Source organism: Pan paniscus, chromosome 13 (assembly GCF_029289425.2).
Source record: "Pan paniscus chromosome 13, NHGRI_mPanPan1-v2.0_pri, whole genome shotgun sequence".
In the NCBI taxonomy this organism is placed as follows: domain Eukaryota; kingdom Metazoa; phylum Chordata; class Mammalia; order Primates; family Hominidae; genus Pan; species Pan paniscus.
The window spans coordinates 104784127-104808249 of NC_073262.2; the positions used below are offsets into that span (position 1 = coordinate 104784127).

At 43.0% G+C, this 24123-nt stretch overlaps 1 protein-coding gene across 5 annotated transcripts in view; it reads left to right on the top strand.

Annotated features, from left to right (window-relative positions):
- KIAA2012 (KIAA2012 ortholog) overlaps window positions 1-24123 on the top strand; it is a 131787-nt gene that overhangs the window by 85235 nt on the left and 22429 nt on the right. For all 5 annotated transcript variants that reach the window (XM_055108967.2, XM_034954811.3, XM_055108966.2 and 2 more), the window contains exon 15: window positions 8466-8538. In XM_055108967.2, coding sequence (XP_054964942.1) covers window positions 8466-8538 — 73 coding nt within the window. The remainder of the gene's footprint in view (window positions 1-8465; window positions 8539-24123) is intronic.

Genomic DNA, 24123 nt, shown 5'->3' on the forward strand with positions numbered 1-24123 from the left:
ACTGCACTCCAGCCTGGGTGACAGAGTGAGACTCTGTCTCAAAAAGAAAAAAAAAAAAAAGAAAATATGGAGCATCTAAGAACGCAGAATTCAAAGTGGGGAATTTTACAATAATTGCTTGTATATTTAGTATCCACAATGCTTTTGTATTACACTTTTTTTGTCCAGCAATTTTGGCACAGTATTACAGAAGGAAAAGTGTTGTCATCCCTAAGGCCCACTTTCCTGGCCGCCTCCCTCAAGACTCACAGAAATGGCAACTCAGCCTGCTTCCAAAGGACTCACGAAGTACACGCTCGGTACACTTTCTGACTCCCAGGCCAGTCTTTGCCCCAAAGACCTTCTCTTGGAAATGTTCAGTGTTCACTGCTCTCCCTAGATAGACCTTCTCCTTATGGATGTGGTAGCTACCAGATTCCTAGGGATTGCCATGTAGTAATAAGACACAGTCTCAGGGTAGTACAGACAAAGATGATGAGTTCAAACAGAGAAGAGCACACAGGCTGTCCTCCACACCTGGAGCTGTGTGGAAACCAACTCATCCTATACATTCATTTGTGTATCTCCTGCCTGTCCGCAGGGCATGTCATTCATTTTTGCCTGGGGCATGTAGGAGGCTTTGCATGTGGCAGGGGATGAGGGTAGGTGATAAGAAAGGTCAAGGCAGAACAAGGGAATGGAAAGAGATAAAAATAATCACAGTTGCTAACATTACTGAGGACTTATTCTGTGTCTGGCTTTGTTCTAAATTGTATATGCATGCATTTATTTAATTCATAAAATGAATCTAAGTATGTAGAATTACTCCATTTTACAGATGAGAAAACTAAGGCATTGAGAGGCTAAGTAACTTACCGAATGTCACACAGTTGGTAAATGGCAGAAGCAAGATTTGGTCAGGCAGCCCAGTTCCAGTGCCTATGCTCAACCATCTGTTATAAAGCTTCACTGCAGCCCCCAGCTGAGCCCTGTCCAATCAAAAACACCGCCTATCATGTTAGCTAAGCATCCAGCACTCCTTCTAGAAAATTCCATTCCTATGGACACATTCCATCTGCACCAGGAAGATTTTCTGACCCCACAGGATTTTGCCCTTCCCTCCAGTCCCACCCAAGTTCTGTGGAGACAATATAAAGCTTTCTCTCCCACTGATCATTCGGTTCCCCTCAGCCAACATATTTTTATTTTTATTTTTATTTTGAGACAGTCTCTCTCTGTCACCCAGGCTGGAGTGCAGTGGCATGATCTCGGCTCACTGCAAGCTCCCCCTCCTGGGTTCATGCCATTCTCCTGCCTCAGCCTCCCAAGTAGCTGGGACTACAGGCGCCCGCCACCATGCCAGGCTAATTTTTTGTATTTTTAGTAGAGACGGGGTTTCACCATGTCAGCCAGGATGGTCTCCATCTCCTGACCTCGCAATCCGCCTGCCTCAGCCTCCCAAAGTGCTGGGATTACAGGCGTGAGCCACCGCGCCCGGCCCCCTCAGCCAACATATATTAAATATGCTCTGAGTATCAGACACTGTGATAGGCACTGAGGATACAGAGATGAATCATCTCTATCCTTGACCTTCCAGGGAGCCTAGAATCTAACAGGAAGATAAACAATGAAACAGGTAATAGCACAATGTTGTGGCAGAGGCAGGCTCACGTTACTACAGGAGAGCATTCATTCATTTTCCATTTATTGCATGTGAACTTCTCACATTTTAAGAACCTCTTTACAACACTGAAGGCAGGGTTTCACCATGTTGGCCAGGCTGGTCTCAAACTCCTGACCTCAGGTGATCCACCTGCCTCAGTCTCCCAAAGTGCTGGGATTACTAGCGTGAGCCACTGCACCCAGCTGAGACCAGCCTGTTTTCTAAACCAAAAAAGAAAAAAAAATTTTTGAACCATGTTTTTAAAAACTCAATTTGTGTTTTTTCAAAAAGAAATGGTAATTGATGAATGAATAAGGATAGAGGTTTTTTTCAGGGACTTTTTAAATTATCAGTGTTAGGTCATGGTAGTAGGGAAGAAAATAGCAATAATGCCTATTAATGCTAGATATCAAATTGAATATCCTGATACTCCACGTTGATATCAAAGGATGTGTATGTTACGCCCAGAACATCTGAAGAATGAGAAATAAGCTTCCACCTCGCAGTTCCCACACAGTTAGCATATAGTGCCCTCAAATGCAAGGTAGAGGAATTGGCCTGAACACGGACAACAGCCAGCCATGCCTGGAGTTAGAGCTGCCCCACCTGTTTTGAGACCAGTCCCAAGCATTACGTATGTGGGCAGGTGTACATGCATCCCACCAAGCAGAAGGGAGCTGCCCCGAAACCTGTGGATTTCACATACAACAGGAAAATAATGCTTGGCTTAGGACATCATCCAAAGATGGAGCAGGGTGCCTTAGGAGATAAGTTCTGGTCTCCACAATCATTTAAACGTGCCTTGATGACCACTTGGCAGGAAAGTTGTAGAGGGATCACGAGCTGGTCTCAAGATTTAATGGTTCCAGGACACTTGAATAATATTCCCAGGAAAAAATATGTATGAGTGTGTTCTATTTCCAAAAAAAAAAAATGGAATTAAGTATAATATTATCAATATTAAAGTGTCAGACTAGTAGTTGGGAAGCCCTGGATGGGGCAAGGGGTACTTCTCTGACACTCTGATACTAAGTGACCTTGTGACGCTTCTGAGACTCCATTTTCTCTTTAATAAAACAGAAATAATAATACTGGGACCTGACAGGGCATGGTGGCTCCCACCTGTAATCCCAGCACTTTGGGAGGCCGAGGCGGGTGGATCACCACCTCAGGTAGTTCGAGACCAGCCTGGCCAACATGGTGAAACCCCGTCTCTACTAAAAATATAAAAAATTAGCCGGGCATGGTTGCATGTGCCTGTAGTCCCAGCTACTCAGGGGGCTGAGACAGGAGAATCTCTTGAACCCAGGAGGCGGAGGTTGCAGTGAGCTGAGATCGCACAACTGCGCTCCAGCCTGGGCAACAAGAGCAAAAGTCTGTCTCAAAAAAATAATAATAATACTGGGAACTCCATACCTGCCTCTCAACAGTGAAGCAAGCATTACATGAACTAATAGTTTTGAAAGAATGTTCACATCTGTAAAGGACTCAATTCATAAGGGAGAAAGGAACATTCGCTGATCCCTGCTAAGAGCCAGGCCCCTCACAGGTTGAGCCTTGTGTAATCTTCCCGTCACCCTTCCCAGTAATTGTGCTGATCCCTACTGTGCAGATGAGGAAACCGAGGCTCAGAGATGATCAGTCACATGGCTGGCAGGAGAGGGAGCTAGGATTCAAAGCCAAAAAACCCCACAATATCAGAGATCTATGAGGTCTGTCTGTTCTGTTCCTGTGTACCTAGTTGTACTTCTTTGTTCTAGCTGCAGAACCCAAGAAGGGAGCAGAGATTTGATATTATATATTAATCTTTTTTATCTTAATAACACAAGATACTTTATGATTTTTCATAAGGTCTTTTTTTTTTTTTTTTTGAGATGGAGTCTCACTCTGTCACCCAGGCTGGAGTGCAGTGGCGTGATCTCGGCTCGCTGCAAGCTCCACCTCTTGGGTTCACGCCATTCTCCTGCCTCAGCCTCCCAAGTAGCTGGGACTACAGGCACCCGCCACCATGCCAAGCTGATTTTTTATATTTTTAGTACAGAGGGGGTTTTACCATGTTAGCCAGGATGGTCTCGATCTCCTGACCTCGTGATCCGCCCACCTTGGCCTCCCAAAGTGCTGGGATTACAGGCGTGAGCCACCACACCTGGCCAAAATCATAGTCTTTAACAAAGACAGTGTAGGGGACTTTTCTGTTACACAGGAAAAGTTATACTACCTTGAAGTTGAAACTTTTGAATGAGATCCTGATTTTCTTCCATCATTAAGAAAGTATTGAAATTAGTCATTTATATTCATGTATCACATGGTATGTTACATGGAATTTCCAAATGTCTCTTCCTGGTTAAGCCTTTTGAGAACTCTACAATTATTTATTATTACTTCCATTTCACAGGTGTAGAAGCTGAGGTTCTATGATAGGTCATGCAGCTGGCTCAAGACAGGCTGGAGGCCGCACTTCAGACTCCTGCAGCACATGCTCCTCCATCCTCCCAGCAGCTCCCTAAGAAAGCCTGCTGTGGTCCTAAAAGTAACATGCCCAGCAGGGGGGCTGTGCATGAGAGTGGAGGGCAGGATGGCTGGAAGGTTTTCCAAGGAAAAGATAACCTAAGATCACTTGTCCAGCATCTGTCAGTTTCCAGTTGAAGAAACTGAGGCTCAGGGGTTAACTCCTATGGTCTGTAAGACATCAAGTGTAGTAGTTAGGACTTGAGTGCAGACAGCCTGACTGCAGGACCTGTACTTCAGCCACCGGAGAAAGCGCCTCTCACATGTTGGTTTCAGTGCTGTAGTTTGTGTTCACAAAGTGTTTGTGACTCTTCCTCCTCCTCCCCCAGTCTTATAATACCACACTGCTGCCAGTGCTCTAAATACAGCTCAGTCTTATCAGTGGTTTGCTTGAAATTCTTTACTGTGTCCCCATTGGCCCTCTGGTTAAATTCCAAGCATCAAAGATGTATTTATTTTACAAATAGAAAAATATACCATGTGCAATTTTTCTTAAACTCCGAACTGTAACATGCAAGATCTGGCCTGTGTCTAATTTACACTGTCCACACACTGCCCCCGCACCAAACTATCCCCTAACCAGCACATGCTGCTTCCTCTGCTTGGAATTGTTCTGCCTTCCCTTCACTGCAAGATTTAGCACTGTGTCTGCTGGTAAACAACCTTCCCAGCCTAATTTAGCTTCACCTCCCGTGAGGCCCTGCAGAAACCTGTCATAATCTGCCACAACATTTATCACGCTGCATTGCAAACTGACTTGTCATTTCCCCACAAGCCAGTGAGCATCCTACGAATACATCTTTCATCTTTGTGCCCCCGGTGCCTATCTCAGTACCTGGCACACAGCAGACACTCAATAAATGTTCATTAGCTGAATGAACAGAGGAAGAGCAAACAACCTGGCCAAAATAACAGAACTGGGATTTGAATTTACAGTCCCTCCATTTGTTTTGCTCACTCACCAAGTATTATTACCTGTTTCCATCACTCTGTTTTAATCATGCATTTGTAACTCAGACTAAAAGTGACATCACATTTTATTTAGGTTTAGTTTCTTTAATTCAAATTTTGAATCTGAAATATATTCAGAAGGTTTTTTTTTCAAATTTAAGTAGAAAACAGCGTGCCTTCCAGCTGCTCAGCTCCCTTCCCTTGAACAACTGGAGTTGCTAGTTTCCTGTGTCCCCTTCCTGGAATGTATAATGCATATATATAAGCAAATACAGATAGATACATACACAGATAGATATTATATGCAAATCTTAGCATATTATACACATTGTTCAGAGTCTTTTTGTTTGTTTGCTTGTTTGTTTTTTTAGATGGAGTCTCACTCTGTCATCCAGGCTGGAGTGCAGTGATGCGATCTCCGCTCACTGCAACCTCCGCCTCCTGGGTTCAAGCGATTCTCCTGCCTCAGCCTCCCGAGTAGCTGGGACTACAGGCACGCACCACCACACCTGGCTAATTTTTGTATTTTTAGTAGAGACAGGATTTCACCATGTTAGCCAGGCTGGTCTCGAACTCCTGACCTCAGGTGATCCACCCACCTGGGCCTCCTAAAGTGCTGGGATTATAGGTGTGAGCCACCACACTTGGCCCAGAGTCTTTTTTTTTTTTTTACTTACTACATCTTGCAGTTCTACATTAATTCATAAAGAGATGCTTGTAGGCCAGGCGCAGTGGCTGACGCCTGTAATCCCAGCACTCTGGGATGCCAAGGCGGGTGGATCACCGGTCAAGAGATCGAGACAATCCTGGCCAACATGGTGAAACCCCGTCTCTACCAAAAATACAAAAATTAGCTGGGCATGGTGGCGGGTGCCTGTAGTCCCAGCTACTTGGGAGGCTGAGGCAGGAGAATCACTTGAACCCGGGAGGCGGAGGTTGCAGTGAGCTGAGATCGCACCACTGCACTCCAGCCTGGCAACAGAGCGAGACTCCGTCTCAAAAAAAAAAAAAAAAAAAAAGAGATGCTTGTGCTTTTTAATGGTTGCATCATATTCCATTGTATAAGCTAATAATAATTTATTTAACTAGTCCTCAATTGATGGGACATTTAGGTTGTTTCCAATCTGTTGCAGTGAATGAATGACTTTAAATAGAAGTTATTTCACATGTATATTCTTTTTTTTTTTTTTTCAAGATGAAGTCTTGCTCTGTTTCCCAGGCTGGAGTGCGGTGGTGCGATCTCAGCTAACTGCAACCTCCACCTCCTGGGTTCAATCAGTTCTCCTGCCTCAGCCTCCTGAGTAGCTGGGATTGCAGGTGCATGCCACCACGCCTGGCTAATTTTTGTATTTTTAGTAGAGACAGGTTTTGATCATATTGGCCAGGCTGGTCTCTAGCTCCTGACCTCATGATCTGCCCACCTCAGCCTCCCAAAGTGCTGGGATTACAGGCGTGAGCCACCACACCTGGCCACATGTGTATTCTTATATCTAAAAAAAGATAGTTCTTTTGACACTTTTCTAAGCAACATACAATTGAATTGACAGAGTTTCAAATTAAGACTATTTCTTTTTCTAACAAAGATTCACCTGAAAATATTTTTCCAAATCCCTGAGTTTCTCTATCTCCCTCTCCCACTCTGTGAAATGAGAAGATATTCCTTGCCCCTGAAGGCTCATGGCTGTGTGTTGTTGAGACTGAAGTTTGATCCTTCTTGGCATTAAAATTCTTCCAAAAGAAGAAGCTTGACTCTCCCTTTCAATACAGTTTCTTGTTAGATTAAAAGGCTTTATAACCAGGGATATCTAGTCTTCTAACTTAGCCTGTTACTCCTTTCCATTTATTCAGGGAATTTTTTTTTTTTTTTTTTTTTTTTTTTTTTTTTTTTTACTGTACCAGGCCAAATTGACTTTGTCTCCAAAATAAGAAACCCAAAAGTAAGAAAATTATTTACCTGTGTTAGCCTTTTTATGTCAGTATATATCATCAGCTACAAACACTAAGCTAACAAGTGAGAAACAAACACACAAGGTAAAAAGCCACCAAGTGAGGGAAGTCAGAGGGGAATTAAAGAGAGTGCCAAAATAGCAGATAATTAGTTGTCTCTTCTCAAAGCAGGATGTGGCTTTGATAACAAAGTGGAAAGTTGACTGTCACTACAGAATGAGGGTAAACCCGGAGAGACTTCCAGGACCCTTCATGCCAGATTCCAGCTCTAGCACCGAGATGAAGCTGTGGGTTGAGCAGGGATCCAGGTGACAAAGGCCCAGATCTGGCCTCATCAGACACATGGGGCTTACTTGGGTCACCAACTCTACCTGCCATGTTACTTTGGCACTGAGGAGCTGCTCTTGCAACACTCTAGAGAAGAGCATGATTCTCAGTCCTGGCTGCATATCAGACTCACCCTAGAAGCCTTAAAATGCCCCAACTCCAGCTGTATGACTGTTATTATTTGGAGTCAGGTCCTGGGAATCATATTTTCTAAAACTTCTCAAATAATTCTAATGTGTAGCCAGGGTTGGTAACCACAGTTATGGAGATTTCTGGGAGGAGAGATTGCAAGCAGCTTGTATGACTCAAGGAAAGAAGGAAGAAGGGATCAAATGTGATAAGAAACCAAATCCGTGGTAATCCTGAGGATGCCACAAAAGGCCTGTCTGACCCTTTGGCTCCCCTGCTTTAAATCCTGAATGCTTTCCATTTGTTCTCAAGATAAAGACCAAAGTCCTCAACCTGCCTTCAAGGCCATGGGGGTTTGACTCCTCCCAACCCTGCGCAGTTCTCTCAGTCTCTGCTGTAGTCACACTAGTCCTCCCTCAAGTCCTGGAGGTGCCCTGCTTCCTTCTGCTAGTTGGCCTCTGTCATGACATTCTTCTCCCCTTCCTCCAGTAAACTCCTACATGCCTTAGGCATTCAGCACTGCACAGATGAATGGGATAAGACCCCATGAAAATAAGTACAACCAGGAAGCTAACAGTGCTCGATGCTGCTGATGCCAAGCCTGCCTGGCCCTGGCTTTTTTTTTTTTTTTAAGAGACAGAGTCCAGGGTCTTGCTATGTTGCCCAGGCTGGACTCAAACTCCTGGGAACTCCTGTTTTAAGCAATTTTCCCATCTCAGTCTCCCAAGTAGCTGAGACTACAGGTGCATATTATTATGCCTAGCCCTGCCTGGCTCTTTAAGCCTGTTTAACACTAGTAGCAGCCTTCCTGGAGACTTAAGTAAAAAGTTGACGAAGAAGGAGAAGAAACCACTAAGAAAACTGGCTTTCCTTTTACCAAAGGTCATGGGATCACAGAATTGTTTAAAGTGTTTGCATTTATTATGTCTAATGTATTCTTTGTTGTGTGTTAACCCAATAGGAAAGTGGAAATGCACTGGACTATCAGGAAGAAGCAGGGAGACCCCTCAGAGAAACTCACCACGACGGCCAAGGTACAGACCACTAGGTGGGGCTTTATAATCTTATAGCCATAACTGTCAGATGAACTTTGCACTGTTAAAAGATGTTAATGGGAGGCCAGGCACGGTGGCTCGTGCCTGTAGTCCCAGCACTTTGTGAGGCCAAGGCGGGTGGATCACCTGAGGCCAGGAGTTTGAGGCCAGCTTGACCAACATGGTGAAACCCCATCTGTACTAAAAATACAAAATTAGCTGGGCGCAGTGGTGCATGCCTGTAATCCCAGCTACTCGGGAGGCTGAGGCAGGAGAATCACTTGAACCCAGGAGGTGGAGGTTGCGGTGAGCTGAGATCGCGTCACTGCACTCCAGCCTGGGCAACAACAGCGAAACTCCATCTCAAAAAAAAGAAAAATGTGTAAAGTCACAGATTTTGGATTTCACCCTTAACTTGATCTTTTTCTGTTTATATATTTTACCATGTCCTTCAGTTGACATCCAATCAAAAATAATTAATTTTTATACTAATTTTACAAGAGCTTGTTGTTTGGGGGATACCAGACAACAATATATCATGGTAGCCTGATCCTGGGTTTGGTTAAGCTTCTAAGCAGATTTCTGTTCACATGAGCTCTTACCACCTCCATTTTCAAGGCAGAGTGACACTAGCCAGGGAAACATGCTCCAGTCTTCAGATCTGCCATATCATAAATCACACATGCAGAATGTGAACACTGACAGGGCTCCAAGGGCTTGGCCAAGTGTGATAGAGGTTTTAGGCAACACAGAACATGGCCAAACCTAAGCAATGACCAAGTCAGTCAAAACAGATTTCCTGTCTCATGACGGAAGAGCAGGCACCAGCTGGATTGCCTAAAGGTTATTCAGACCATGTTTAATGCAATGAAATATCACCACAGAAAATTAAAGAAGGCATTTTCCTGTCCTGAATGATAAACACTAATGTTCAGAAAGGATTTCAAGTATTTGAAGAAAAAAGAAGAGGGAGTGCCAAGGAATTTTTTTTAACTATTTAAGGATCAATTTTCAGCCAGACACAGTGGCTCACGCCTGTAATCCCAACATTTTGGGAGGCCACGGCAGGAGGATCACTTGAGGTCAGGAGTCTGATACCAGACTAGGCAACACAACAAGATCCTGTCTCTACAAAAAATTTTAAAAATTGCTGGGCATGGTAGCACATGCCTGTAGTCCCATCACTCCAGAGGCTGAGGCAGGGGATCATTGGAGCCCAGGAGTTTGAGGCTGCTGTGAGCTGTGCTATGATCATGCCACTGCACTCCAGCCTGGGCAACAGAACCAGACCCTGTCTCCAAAAAAAAACAAAAACAACAAAAAACAGGTGACTAATGCTGATGGGGAAGGAGGACACTGGCTCTGTCAGCTTCTCAGTGAGTGTCCCAGCAGCCAATGCCCTCATTAACCTGATAAGGCTGGTCTAATTCGTGGCTAGTGTACCAAGTCGTTTCATCATAGTGCAGTCTAGACCAGAGATTTTTGTAAGAACCACCTATCTAGACCCATTCTAGCTAGCACCTGGGAGCTTATTAGAAAAGAGAATCTGGGGTCTCACCCCAGACCTGCCTGTTAACAAGGTCCTCAAGTGATTCATATGCCCACTGATGTCTGGGAAACACTGAAATCTATTCATCGAGGAAACTGGGTTTCAGATTCAAAAGACATGGATTCCTTTACCAGCTGTGCTTTTGATTAAGTCTGTAGTTTAGGGAAGGGCGGATTGCTTCTCTGGGCCTTGGTCTCCTTTCCCATAAACCAAGGAGGTCGGGATGGATCATCTCTAGGGCCCCATCCCATTCTCATGCTCTGGCCGTCTATGAGTCGCTCAGGCTTGCACAGTGGTAGGCTGTAGATCCAGGACTGGGGCCGGGCCTCCTTCCCAAGCTCATCCCCCACCCCCACTTCCAGGGAAGGCCGGTCTGCCACCTTCACTGTGTCCTACATAAATCTCTTCTACCACCCAGCCTCCCTCAGGTGACAGCCTGGGAGGAGGCCATCCCTGTGCCATTTGTGAGCCCTGGCTCAGTGCAGCAACAAGTGAGTGAGAGCTCAATGGGTCAAGATGGGAGCACTGCTTTGCCACGGTTCTCTGGCATGGCATGAGGACTCCATAAACCTCTGGGCCTCTGGAGGCTTCCACTTCCTGATCTGAAAATAACAAAATTGACCTTCCAATCTCTGTTTCTCACTTTCTGTGATTCAATGACATTGGAACTGTTTCTGTTAAGGGGAAAAGCAGAATCCACGGTGCTACCACTGAGATAGCTCCATGGTTCAGCCTCCAGGTTCAGGCCATCTTAAGTCTTTAACCACCGACTGCATGAATGGAAGCTTCCATTATTCACTCAGCATACACTTGCTGATCCCTACTAAGTTTCATAGCCTTCATGGTTGGATAAAACACACTCCTTACTGCAGCTCCCGCTTTGGTGGAGGAAACAGATATGTGTGCAGACAGCTCCAGTGAGTGGAGTGTGATCAGTGCTCTAAGAGAATACAGGAAGGACAACTGATCCAGACTGGGGCAGAAATCTGATCCAGATAGAGAGAAATCAGGTAGGGCTTCCTGTAGGAGGTAATGGCTGACATGAAGGAAGGCATTTACGAACCTAGACTGCGTTCACCCATTTGTGATGAAGACATCAAGAGAAGGCAGCAGTTCACACTCCCTGTGTGCCAGGCACCAGGCTATGCATTTTCTGTAAAGTGCCTCATTTAACTTTTATACTAATCCTGTAAAGAAGCAGGCCTTGATATCCCTATTTGTCAGATGAGACAATTGAGGCACAGAGTGGTTAAGTACCACATCCTTGGTCGCAGAGCTGGGCAACAGTGAGGCTGACCTCCCCAGGCTGTCTGCATAGATTAATGCTGGATGTTAACAGCTATCAAAAAGAGGGTTCGCCCCCCACAGGAGAAAACAGCAAGGTCCGGGGAAATAGAGATTTAAAGAAATACTACACACACACACACACACACACACACACAGACATATACACACACACATTCATACATAGACACACACACAGACACATATACACAGACACACATACACACACACACACACACCCCAACTAGAGAAATATGAATGAAAAGATTCTTCAAGCAGTTTTTTTAAAGGGAAAAAAAGGTGTGGCCAATCGGGGAGGGAGGCCAAAGTGGTCCAGCATTGCGGCATCTGCGCCTCCGCGGCGGCAGGGGCCCCGCAGCAGGCGCGCTGAGAGCAGCTCCTCTCGGGGCCTGCCGCGTTTATGGCTTCAATAGCGCCGCTCCGGGTCCCCGCGGCGTCGGAGAGGCTTCTGCCTAGCGCCTCTCTGCTGCGCGAGGTCGTCCCGGCCTTACAAAAGGAGCTCCTCGCTGGTGAGCTCAAGACCCCAGGCGGGCTCTCCCCGAAGGGTCACTTCTCCGAGTGTGTCGCCTCCTTTAGTCTTTTCTTTTCCTCTCTGTGGTGGCTTGTGATGTCTCTAACGCTGGGGCCTCCTATGGACTCCATCCCGAGATGGAGACTGGCAGAGCTAGAAGGTCTAAACATCTGAAAAGCAGGCACGCATAGTCCCTGGGGAGAAGGCAGGGAGGCAGGCAAACCCCTGGAGTGCCACCCAAACAATTGGACTTTTTAATTGATACTGTTTTATTTTGGCCAATTTTCCACTTAGGGGTGGAGAAAAGGGAAGTAATTTTTGGCATTTACTTTTTTTTTTTTTTTTTTTTTTTTTTTTGGAGACAGAGTCTTACTCTGTTGCCCAGGCTTGAGTGCAGTGGCGCGATGGCTCACTGCAACCTCCGCCTCCCAGGTTCAAGCAAGTCAGCCGCCTCAACCTCTCGAGTAGCTGGGATTGCAGGCGCCTGCCACCACGCCCTGCTAATTTTTGTATTTTTAGTAGAGACGGGTTTTCGCCAGGCTGTTTGCGGGCTTACACCCGCGTCGGCCTCCCAAACTGTTGGGATTACAGGCGTGAGCCACCGCGCCTGGCCATTTTTGGCATTTACTATGAAGCAAGACGTAATGCTAGGTGCTTTATGTACTTTGAGCTTATTTTATCCTCACTATAACCTTATGAGGCAAAGTGCATTGTTTCTATTCCACAGATGAGGAAAATGAGGCTCAAAGAGGTTAGGTAACTTGCCCAAGGGGCACACAGCCAGTAAGTGGAGAAGCTGAGAGATGAACCCAGGTTTCTATGACTCCATGGTCCTTGAATCTTTGAGTTGTGATGCCATCCCTGTGTTTCTGAGAGGAAATAGTAAAAAGTCAGGGAAACATCACAAAATTATGGCAGTATGTTTTTTAAGCCAGCATGAATCTTGGAGGTGATCTAGAAGTTCTTTTATATTATGGATGAAGAAACCTGAGGCCTACAAGTCAAGAGAATCGTGCATGACAACTAATTATTAAAACCAGGGTAACTGGAGTCTGCCCAGTGTTAGTGGTTATCTAGTTCAGTTCAGTTCCGTTCAGGTCAGTTTTGTTTTGAAGACTTTTCCTTGGGCAGTTTCCAGCTTCAGGAATAAACAGCTCCAGAAGGAGCAAGTGTAATGATTGCCTGACCTGTGCAAAGAAGTGAGGAGTGGCCAGTGCTGGAAAAGTTCCTCCTAACACTGTGGAGAAAACAGGGAGACCAGAAGTGTGTGCCCAGGAGTCCTGGTGGTGCCACTCACCAGAATCTACAGCCTGGAAGATGGCACCATGCAAAGGTCTGGGGCTCCTTGCTCCCCACATTGCCCAGTATGATGCCTGCACAGTCATGGCACAGCACACTGCCAGGCCCTGCTATCTGCAGCCTGCAGTACTAGGTGCAAAATATTCTGCTAGTCCTTAGCACCTACATGACCTAACTCTGGTACTGCTCTATTTTTCCTCTGGGAAGTATTTCAAAGTTCTCCTTCATATTGGAAGAGGAGGAAGTAGGAAGTGGTGCACGCTTAAGAATGTTTCTGGTTTACTCCTACACAGCCCAGACTGGGGAAGTCCCCGGGGAAGTCCCCCAGAGTCCCAGAGAACAACAGTCGTCCCTTGATTCTGAAAATTCTCTTCACCTTCCAGGAAGAAAAGCTCATTTCTAACAAGAGACCTAAATTTGTCAAAACCCAAAAGCAGCTAAAACTAGAGATAAGGACAACATAAGAAAGGAAAATTATAGGCCGGGCCTGGTCACTCACGCCGGTAATCCCAGCACTTTGGGAGGCCAAGGCGAGCGGATCACCTGAGGCCGGGACTTCGAGACCAGCCTGACCAACATGGAGAAACCCCGTCTCTACTAAAAATACAAAATTAGCTGGGCGTGGTGGCACCTGCCTGTAATCCCAGCTACTCAGGAGGCTGAGGCAGGAGAATCGCTTGAACCCGGGAGGCAGAGGTTGCAGTGAGCCAAGATAGCACCATTGCACTCCAGCCCGGGCAACAAGAACGAAACTCCGTCTCAAAAAATAAAATTAAAAAAGGAAAATTATAGACCAATCTCACTTATGATCAAACATACAAAACTCCTAAATAAACTATTAACCAATCAAATTCTTAAGCTTATATTTTTAAAAGTATTAACAATACACACAACTGAATTTGGTTTATCACAAGAATTCAAAGAGGGTCTAACATATGAAAATATATTTATAATCCACACTAAGAGGTTAGTGGGGAAAAGCCTTAGGGTCATCTCAATAGATGCAAAAGGAAAAAAATAAAATTCACCCATTCCCAATTAAAACTTATCAGACTAAGAATAAAAGAGGGCTTCTTGATTTTGACAAAGAGTATCCATGAAAAACCTATAGTAAACATCACACTTGAATACTTGAATGGTAGAACTTGAGAAGCATTCTTTTTTTTTTCTTTTTTGAGACACAGTTTTGCTCTTGTCGCCCAGACTGGAGTGCAACGGCACGATCTCGGCTCACTGCAACCTCCGCCTCCCAGGTTCAAGCAATTCTTCTGCCTCAGCCTCCCAAGTAGCTGGGATTACAGTTGCTCACCACCGCGCCTGGCTAATTTTTTGTATTTAGTAGAGATGGAGCTTCACCATGTTAGTCAGGCTGGTCTCGAACTCCTGACCCCAGGTGATCCACCCTCCTGGGCTTCCCAAAGTGCTGGGATTACAGGCATGCGGCACTGCGCCTGGCCAAGAAGCATTCTCTTTAGAGACAGGACTAGGACAAGGATGTCCTCTATCAGTGATTCTATTCAACATTGTACTAGCCATGCTAGCCAGAACGGTAAAGAAACCAAAGAAAGGAAAGATGAAAGGATAGGAAGGAGGAAAATGACACTGGTATTATTTCCAGACTATATTATTACTTATATGGAAAATTCAAGGGACTCTACAGACAAGACATTAAAAGACAAAAGAATTCAGCAAGATTACTAAATACAGATCAATACACAGAAATCAATTGTGTAAAAAATAGTGTTTGAAAACATAAAGCACAATTTAAAAATAGAATTTAAAAGGAATTGTTATTATGGAAAACTGCAAACATACACAGAAGTGAACAGAGCAGCACAGTGAATCCCATATACCCATCTCTTGGCCAGTGTTGTTCACCTGTATCTCCAACTCCTTTCTCTCTCCCATGTTATTTTGAAACAAATTTTAGGCTCATATCATTTTATTCATATATACTTGAGAACATATCTCTCAAAGATGAGAAATGACTTTTTTTATTATTATTATACTTTAAGTTTTAGGGTACATGTGCACAATGTGCAGGTTAGTTACATATGTATACATGTGCCATGCTGGTGCGCTGCACCGAGAAATGACTTTTAACATAATCATGATACCATTATTACACCCAAAATTTAAATAATTATTTAATATAATTGAATATTCAATCAGTTTTCAAAGTTCAAATTGTCCCATAATTATTATAATTGTTTTGGAATTTGCAAACCAACTGTTTACAATTGGTTGATATGGCCTTTAAATCTCATTGAATTTATAAGTTCCCTTCCATTTCTTTTTTTTCCCCCTTTTAGTGTATTTGTAGGAAATTGGGTCACTTGTCTTGTTCAGTTTCAATCTAGACTTTGCTGATTGCGTCCTCATAGTGTAGTTTAACATGTTTCTCTGTCTTCCACATGTCCTGTAAGTTAACACTTGGGTCTAGAAACTTGATCAGATTCCGGTTTGGTTTGGTTTTTCCTTTTGGCAGTCTATAAATTCAGTGCAATTTCAATTTTAAAAATCCCCAACAGGGTTTTTGGCAGAACATGATTAGCTGATATTAAAATTCATATAGAAAAGCCAGAAATAGTTGTCATGGTCTGAATGTTTGTGTCCCCCAAAAATTCACATGCTGAAACCTCATCACCAATGTAAAGGTATTTGGAGGTTGGGCCTCTGGGAGGTGATTAAGTCATGAGGGCAGAGCCCTCATAAATGAGATTAGTGCCTTTACAAAAGAGGCCCCAGAGAGCTATCTTGCCCCTTTTATCATGTGAGGACACAAAAGAAGGTGCCCTCCATGAACCAGAAAGTGAGACTTCCCCAGACACTGAATGTCCCCAGACACTGAATGTTCCAGCACCTTGATCTTGAACTTTCCAGCCTCTAGACCCACAAGAAATAAATTTCTGTTGTTTCTAAGCTACCCAGTTTATGGTATTTTGTTATAGCAGCCTGAACAGACTAAGACATTAGCCAGTATAATTTTGAAAAAAAATAAAGTGGAAGTTTGCCCTGACAAATATAAAAACTTATTTTAAAGCTGTAAAAAATAAAACTGTGTGCTATTGGCTTAGAGACAGACAGAAGAGAATAGAGAATCCAGAAATAAATGTGCCCACATATGGAAACTTGATATATGGCAATGGCATTATAAAGGGAAATAGTGGAGAAAGGATGATCTATTATTCACTATATAATTTTGAGACAACTGGTTGTGCAATTTTAAAATTCTCACCTCACAAAATATCAGGTGTATTCAGGAGCTTAATGTCAAAAAGCAAAATTTAACTTTTAGAGGAAAATATAGCAGAATATTTTTATGAATTTGGGAAAGGAAAAAACTTTTTACCTATTATTCATAACACAAACCATAAAGAAAATTATTGATAAATCTTTTTTTTTTTTTTTTGAGACGGAGTCTCGCTCTATCGCCCAGAAAGTGCAATGGCATGATCTTGGCTCACTGCAACCTCTGTCCCCTGGGTTCAAGCGATTCTGCTGCCTCAGCCTTCCAAGTAGCTGGGATTACAGGTGTGTGCCACCAGGCCCGGCTAATTTTTGTATTTTTAGTAGAGACAGGGTTTCACCATGTTGGCCAGGCTGGTCTCAAATTCCTGAACTCAAGTGATCAGCCTGCCTTGGCCTCCCAAAGTGCTGGGATTACAGGTGTGAGCCACTGTGCCCTGCCAATGAATCTGACTATATTAAAGTTTGAAGTTTTCAACAAGACAACATAAAGTTAAAAGCCAAATTGCAGATTAGAAGGAGATACCTGCAATGCATGTAACCAACAAAGCATTAGTAACCAAAATGCAGCAGCATTTCTTCCCTCTACAAATAGGGAAAGAAAAAGACAATCAACCCAAAGGAAAAATGAGCAAATGATGTGAACAGGCAACTAACAGAAGAAGAAACACAAATAAATGGCCATAGAGAAAAAAAAGTTCTCCCTACTAATCAGGAAAATCCCAGTTAAAACAAAAAGATATCATTTCATATATATCAGACCAGCAAAAGTTTAAAAGTCTATAAACACTATTAATGAGGATATAAAGTTTTAGTAATTTAGAGCAATTTGAAAATATTAAATAAATTGAAGATGCATATATCCTGCATCCCAACAAGTTCATTCCCAGGTATCCTTTAGAGAAAGCATGTATGAACAGTGACTCACCTAAAAAGGTTCATTGAAACATTATTAATAATCATAAACAATAGGAAATAATAAAAATGGCCACCAATAGTAAAACGGATTTTTAAATGGTCACATATTTATACAACGGAATACTATATGATAGCTGAAAATAAAATTACATGTATTAATATGGGTTAATCCCAAAAGACTTATTAAGGTTTTTTTGCCTTATTAAGCAAAATAAGGCAAGTTGAACAAGTTACATAAATAATATCATTTATGTAAAGTTTTAATTTGTAAAAAATACTATATATTGTTTACATGTGCATGTATATGTAATACAGATATAAAAATATATGTGAGGATTGATAAATATCAAATTGAAGAGACTGATTACCTCTGGGAGGGAGAGGGAAATGGGATTATATGTGTCTTAATCCATTTTGTGTTGCTATAACAGAATGCCTGAGATTGGGTAATTTATGAAGAACAGAATAGTCTCCCACAGTTCTGGAGGCTGAGAAGCCCAAGATCAAGATGCAGGTTTCTTACTGTGTCCTCACGTGGTGGGAGGCAAAAAGGCAAGAGAGAGGGAACTCATTCCCACAAGCCTTTTTTCTTTTTTTAGAGATGGGGTCTCTCTATGTTGCCCAGGCTCAACCTGAATTCCTGGACTCACACTATCCACAGCCTCAGCGTCCCGAGTAGCTGAGACTACAGGTGTGCATCGCTGTGCCCAGCCCACAAACCCTTTTTATAGCAGCATTAATCCATTCATGAGGATGGAGCCCTCCATGACCTAAACACTTTTTATTAAGCCCCACCTCCCAACATTGCTGCATTGAATATTGATTGAGTTTCCAACACATGAATTTTGAAGGCGACAATAACATTCACACCATAGTAGCATGTGATAAATGAAGTCTTGGACTGTGTCTTAAATGTTTGATTTCTTTAGAAAATGCATGACTCAGGCTGGGCACAGTGGCTCATGCCTGTAATCCCAGCACTTTGGGAGGCCAAGGCAGGCAGATCACTTGAGTTCAGGAATTTGAGACCAGCCTGGCCAACATGGTGAAACCCTGTCTGTAGTAAAAATATAAAAATAAGCTGAGCATGGTGGCGTACACCTGTAATCCCAGCTACTTGGGAGGCTGAGGCAGGAGAATTGCTTGAACCTAGGAGGTGGAGGTTGCAGTGAGCTGAGATGGTGCCATTGCACTCCATCCTGGGCAACAGAGTGAGACTCTGTCTCAGAAAAAAAAAGAAAGAAAGAAAACAATGCATGACTCAAATATAGCAAAATGTTAAAATTTTACAAAACTAAGTGGCAATGAGTATACAGTATTTTTCCTATACTGTGAATGCTTAAGATATTTTATAGACTTTTAAAAAGTACTTAAAAGTTGTAAGTTATTCAAAGCACTGACTTCGTTTGTTCCAATACTTCCTAAATATCAGGTTATTTTACTAAGAGAAAAAAAAATCACCCTTCTATGGCCCACATCCCAAAACTGGGAAGGTTTCAATTCTAATCACAATGGAAGTTTCACCAATGTACAACCTCAGCTTTTGGTCAATACAAATACGCCCTCTGCTGGTTATATCATGCCCTGTCCCAGAGTTCAAAATAGTTGTGAAGAGCAGTGAGAGTGAGAGTGAGAGTCTTCAGTGAGAGTTTTTTCGCGCCAGTCATGTTAAGGAAAGAAATCCTCACAGAACTACCCTTTGGCACCAAGATACTTTAATCAGCTTCTGCTCTCTGTTAATGTTACATATTATCCAAGACAAAATAAATTGCGAGGTGCAGCCCCAGTCAACCTTTCCAATTCCTCAACCACCTTTGCGCGTTAACAATCTTGTGCCCCTCTAAAGTCTGGTGGTTGATTTGAGAGACAGTGGACACCTCCCTGAACCTGAGTAGAAGTAGAAGAAAACCAAAGTTGCAAAGAAGCTCTTGGGCGGGGAAACCACAAAATAACATTGAAAAACAGATTAACTGTAGTATTAAGGGAATGATGCCAATGGAATAATGGGTGAACTTTTTCTTTTCAAATCTTTCTTTAAAAGTATAACATCTTCAAATAAAACTGAGAAGAAATAAATTAATTCATGCAAGAATCTACTTCTCAGAGAGAAAGGCACGAATTGAATATTAGAGTCTTCCTTTCAAAAACAGTTTTGTGTTTTGAGGTTGGTTTTGTTTTAATGTTCATCTTCCCCACTGGAATGTAAGCTCCCTTAGATCAGCATCTGTGTCTATCTGATTCAAATTGGTACAAATTTTCTGGGGAACAATTTGGCAGTAGGCATTGTGACTTAAAAACTGTACATACTTGTGCTTTGGCTCTTCGGGTAAAGATGGCGGAGCGCGGTACGGCTTTTCGCTGACTACATTCAGCCCGTCTGATAAACTTGTCCGGATTGAATATGCTTTGGCTGCTATAGCTGGAGGAGCCCTGTCAGTGGGAATTAAAGCGGCAAATGGTGTGGTATTAGCAACCGAGAAAAAACAGAAATTCATTCTGTATGATGAGCGAAGTGTAGACAAAGTGGAACCAATTACCAAGCACATAGGTTTGGTGTACGGTGGCGTGGGCCCAGATAACAGAGTGCTTGTGCACACAGCTCGAAACTAGCTCAACAATACTATCTTGTGTACCAAGTGCCCATTCCCACAGCTCAGCTAGTACGGAGAGTAGCTTCTGTGATGCAAGAATATACCCAGTCAGGTGGTGTTTGTCCATTTGGAGTTTCTTTACTTGTTTGTGGTTGGAATGAGGGACAACCATATTTATTTCAGTCAGATCCATCTGGAGCTTACTTGGCCTGGAAAGCCACAGCAGTGGGAAAGAACTATGTGAATGGGAAAACTTCCCTTGAGAAAAGATAAAATGAAGATCTGGAACTTGAAGATGCCATTCATACAGCCATGTTAACCCTAAAGGAAAGCTTTGAAGGCCAAATGAGAGGATAACATAGAAGTTGGAATCTTCAACGAAGCTGGATTTAGGGGGCTTACTCCAACTGAAGTTAAGATTACTTGGCTGCCAGCCGGGTGGGCGCGGTGGCTCATGCCTGTAATCTCAGCACTTTGGGAGGCTAAGGTGGGAAGATCACCTGAGGTCGGGAGTTCAAGACCAGCCTGACCAACATGGAGAAACCCCATCTCTATTAAAAATACAAAATTAGCCGGGCATGGTGGTGCATGCCTATAATCCCAGCTATTCGGGAGGCTGAGGCAGGAGAATCACTTGAACCCGGGAGGCGGAGGTTGCTGAGAGCCGAGATCGCGACATTGCAGTCCAGCCTAGGCAAAAAGAGTGAAACTCCTCCAAAAAAAAAAAAAAAAAAAGAATTGCTTGGCTGCATAACAATGAAGTAACTGAAAAATCCAGAATTTCAGATAATCTATCTACTTAAACATGTTTAAAGTATGTTTTGTTTTGCAGACTTTTTCATATGTATTTCTACATGGCTTAAATCGACTGTTTTTAAAATGACACTTATAAATCCTGATAAACTGCTAAACCCACAAAAAATAGACTGTACATCCTTTAATCAGAAATATGAACAAAGAGTAAATTTTTTAATAATCAAAACATTCCTGACCAGATGCTGTGGTTCACACCTGTAATCCCAATACTTTGGGAGGCCAAGGCGGGTGGATCATTCGAGGCCAGGGTTTAAGACCAGCCTGGCCAACATAGCAAAACCCAGTCTCTACTAAAAATACAAAAAATTAGCTGGGCATGGTGGTGCATGCGTGTAACCCCTGCTGCTCAGGAGGCTGAGGGATGAGAATCGGTTGAACCCAGGAGGTGGAGGTTGTAGTGAGCCGAGATCGCACCACTGCACTCCAGCCTGGGCGACAGAGCAAGACTGTCTCAGAAACAAAACAAAATAAAAATTCCTTTCAAGGATATTCTATGCAAAGTTCTTTATGGTTATAAAAAATAGAAGCAATATGAATTTTTAAAATTACATGTTTGGTTAAGTCACTTATGGTACATTCATACGATAACATACTGTGCTGCTATTAAAAATTTTTTTTGAGACAGGGTCCCACTCTGTCTTTCAGGCTGGAGTGCAGTCGTGCCATCACAGCTCACGGCAGCTTCGATCTCCCAAGCTCAAGCGATCCTCCCACCTCAGCCCCCTGAGTAGCTGGGATGACAGTCTTATGCCACCATGCCCAGCTGATTTTTCTATTTTTTGTAGAGACAGGATCTCACCATGCTGCCCAGGTTGGTCTCAAACTCCTGTGCTCAAGCGATCTGCCTGCCTCAGCCTCCCAAAGTCCTGGGATTATACACATAAGCTACCACATCTAGCCTAAAATCATTTTTAAGAACATTTAGGCCAGGCGTGGCAGCTTATGCCTGTCATGTCAACACTTTGGGAAGTTGAGGCAGGAGAATTACTTGAGGCCAAGAGTTTGAGACCTGCCTGAGCAACATGACAAGACCCTGTCTCTACAAAAAGAAAAATTTTAAAACATTAGCTGGATGTGGTGGTGTACACCTGTAGCCTCAGCTATTCAGGAGGCTGAGGTGGGAGGTCCCTTGAGCCCGGGAGTTCAAAGTTACAGTGAGCTGTGATCATGCCACTGCACTCCACCCTGAGCAACAGAGCGAGACCCTGTCTCTAAGAATAAAAAAAAAAATTAAGAATATTTAATTATATGGGAAAGTTGTAATATAAAAGTAGATTAAAATTGAATATACACTAATCAATTATATGGAAATATGATATTCATTATATATACATGAAAGCAAATACACCAAAATATTTGCAGTAGTTGTATATGGGTAGAGTGAGAGAGCATGGTGAGATTTTTTTGGTTCTTGTTTGTTTTTACCGTGTGCTGGCACTGGTTTAGGCACTTTCCTTGTATTAACATATCTCTTGCTACTTTTTTAAAGCAGCTTTATCAAGGGATAATTGACATACAATAAATTAGACCTTTTCAAATTGTACAATTCCCATGAAACCATCACCACAATCGAAATACAATATTCATCACTCCCAAAAGTTTCCTCATACCTCCCCTATTCCAGCCTCCTTCATCCCCAGACAACAACTGATGCGTTTTCTGTCACTATAGATTAGTTTGCATTTTCTAGAATTTTATATAAATGGAATCATGCCACATGTACTTTTTTTCTTTATTCTTTTTTTTTTTTTTTTTTTTTTTTTTTTTTGAGATGGAGTTTCACCCTTGTTGCCCAGGCTGAAGTGCAATGGCGCGATCTCAGTTCACTGCAACCTCCGCCTCCCGGGTTCAAGCCATTCTGCCTCAGCCTCCCGAGTAGCTGGGATTACAGGCTTGCACCACCACGCCCAGCTAATTTTGTATTTTTACTAGAGATGGGGTTTCTCCATGTTGGTCAGGCTGGTCTCGAACTCCCAACCTCAGATGATCTGCTTGCCTCAGCCCCCCAAAAGTGCTGAGATTACAGGCATGAGCCCCCACACCCAGCCAGCCATATGTACTTTTTCGTATGATTTCTTTCACTCAACATAATTATTTTGAGATTCATCCATATTGCCAGGTATATCAATAGTTCATTCCCTTTTACTGCTGAGTTGTATTGTATTGTATATATACACCAGTTTATCTGTTTATCTGTTGATGGACATTTGAGCTGTTTCAGTTTTGACCATTACAAATAAAACTGCTGTGAACATCTGTGTACAAGTCTTTGTATGGATTTATGCTTTCATTTCTTTCATTTATCTTGGGTAAAATACCTAGGGGTAGGATAGTTGGATGGTACGGCAGGTATATATTTAACTTTTTTAAAAACTGCCAAATTATTTTCCTTAGTGGTTGTACCATTTTACATTCCAAACAGCAGTAGATGAGAGTTCCAGTTCCTCCACATCCTTGTCAAATCTCAGTACAGTCAGTCTTTAATTTTAGTCATTCTAATAGTTATGAGTTGACTGTGGGGGTTTTGTTTCTTCTTTATGATTTTTTTTGTGTGTTTTCCAATTTTTCTGCAATAAAATGTATCTTCCATAATCAAAAAATTATTTAAAGTAACTAAAACAAGATGTAGACTAGTCCAATATGAAGTCTTGGTCTGGAGACTCTTCATTCTAAAAGAGTAGCCCAACACGGTCTGCAGAGCACCCAGCAAAGAGCACTAACTGTGTGGCCTGTGTAACCCTTCCTCATATCCTCATAAGATAACATTTGTTTTTTTGGCCAGGCATGGTGCTTCATGCCTGTGATCCCAGCACTTTTGGAAGCTGAGGCGGGCAGATCGCTTGAGCCCAGAAGTTCAAGACCAGCCTAGGCAACATAGTGAGACTCCGTCTATACGAAAAATAGAAAAAATTAGCCGAGTATAGTGGTGCACACCTGTGGTACTGGCCACTTGCAAGACAGGTGGGGAGGATTGGTTGAGCCCAAGAAGCTGAGGTTGCAGTGAGCCGGGATTGTGCCACTGCACTCCAGCCGGGGCGACAGAGCAAGGCTCTGTCTCAAAAAAAAAAAAAAGTTAACATTTGTTTTTTGGGGGGTTTTTTGGGGGTTTTTTAAATTTTATTTTATTTTATTTTTTATTTTTTTATTTTTTTTTTGAGACAGAGTCTCACTGGAGTGCAGTGGTGCTCCACTGGTGTGCAGTGGTGCTCATTGGAGTGCAGTGGTGCTATCTAAGCTTACTGCAACCTCCACCTCCCAGGTTCAAGCTATTCTCCTGCCTCAGCCTCCCGAGTAGCAGGGATCACAGGCATGCACCACCACCACACCCAGCTAATTTTGTATTTTAG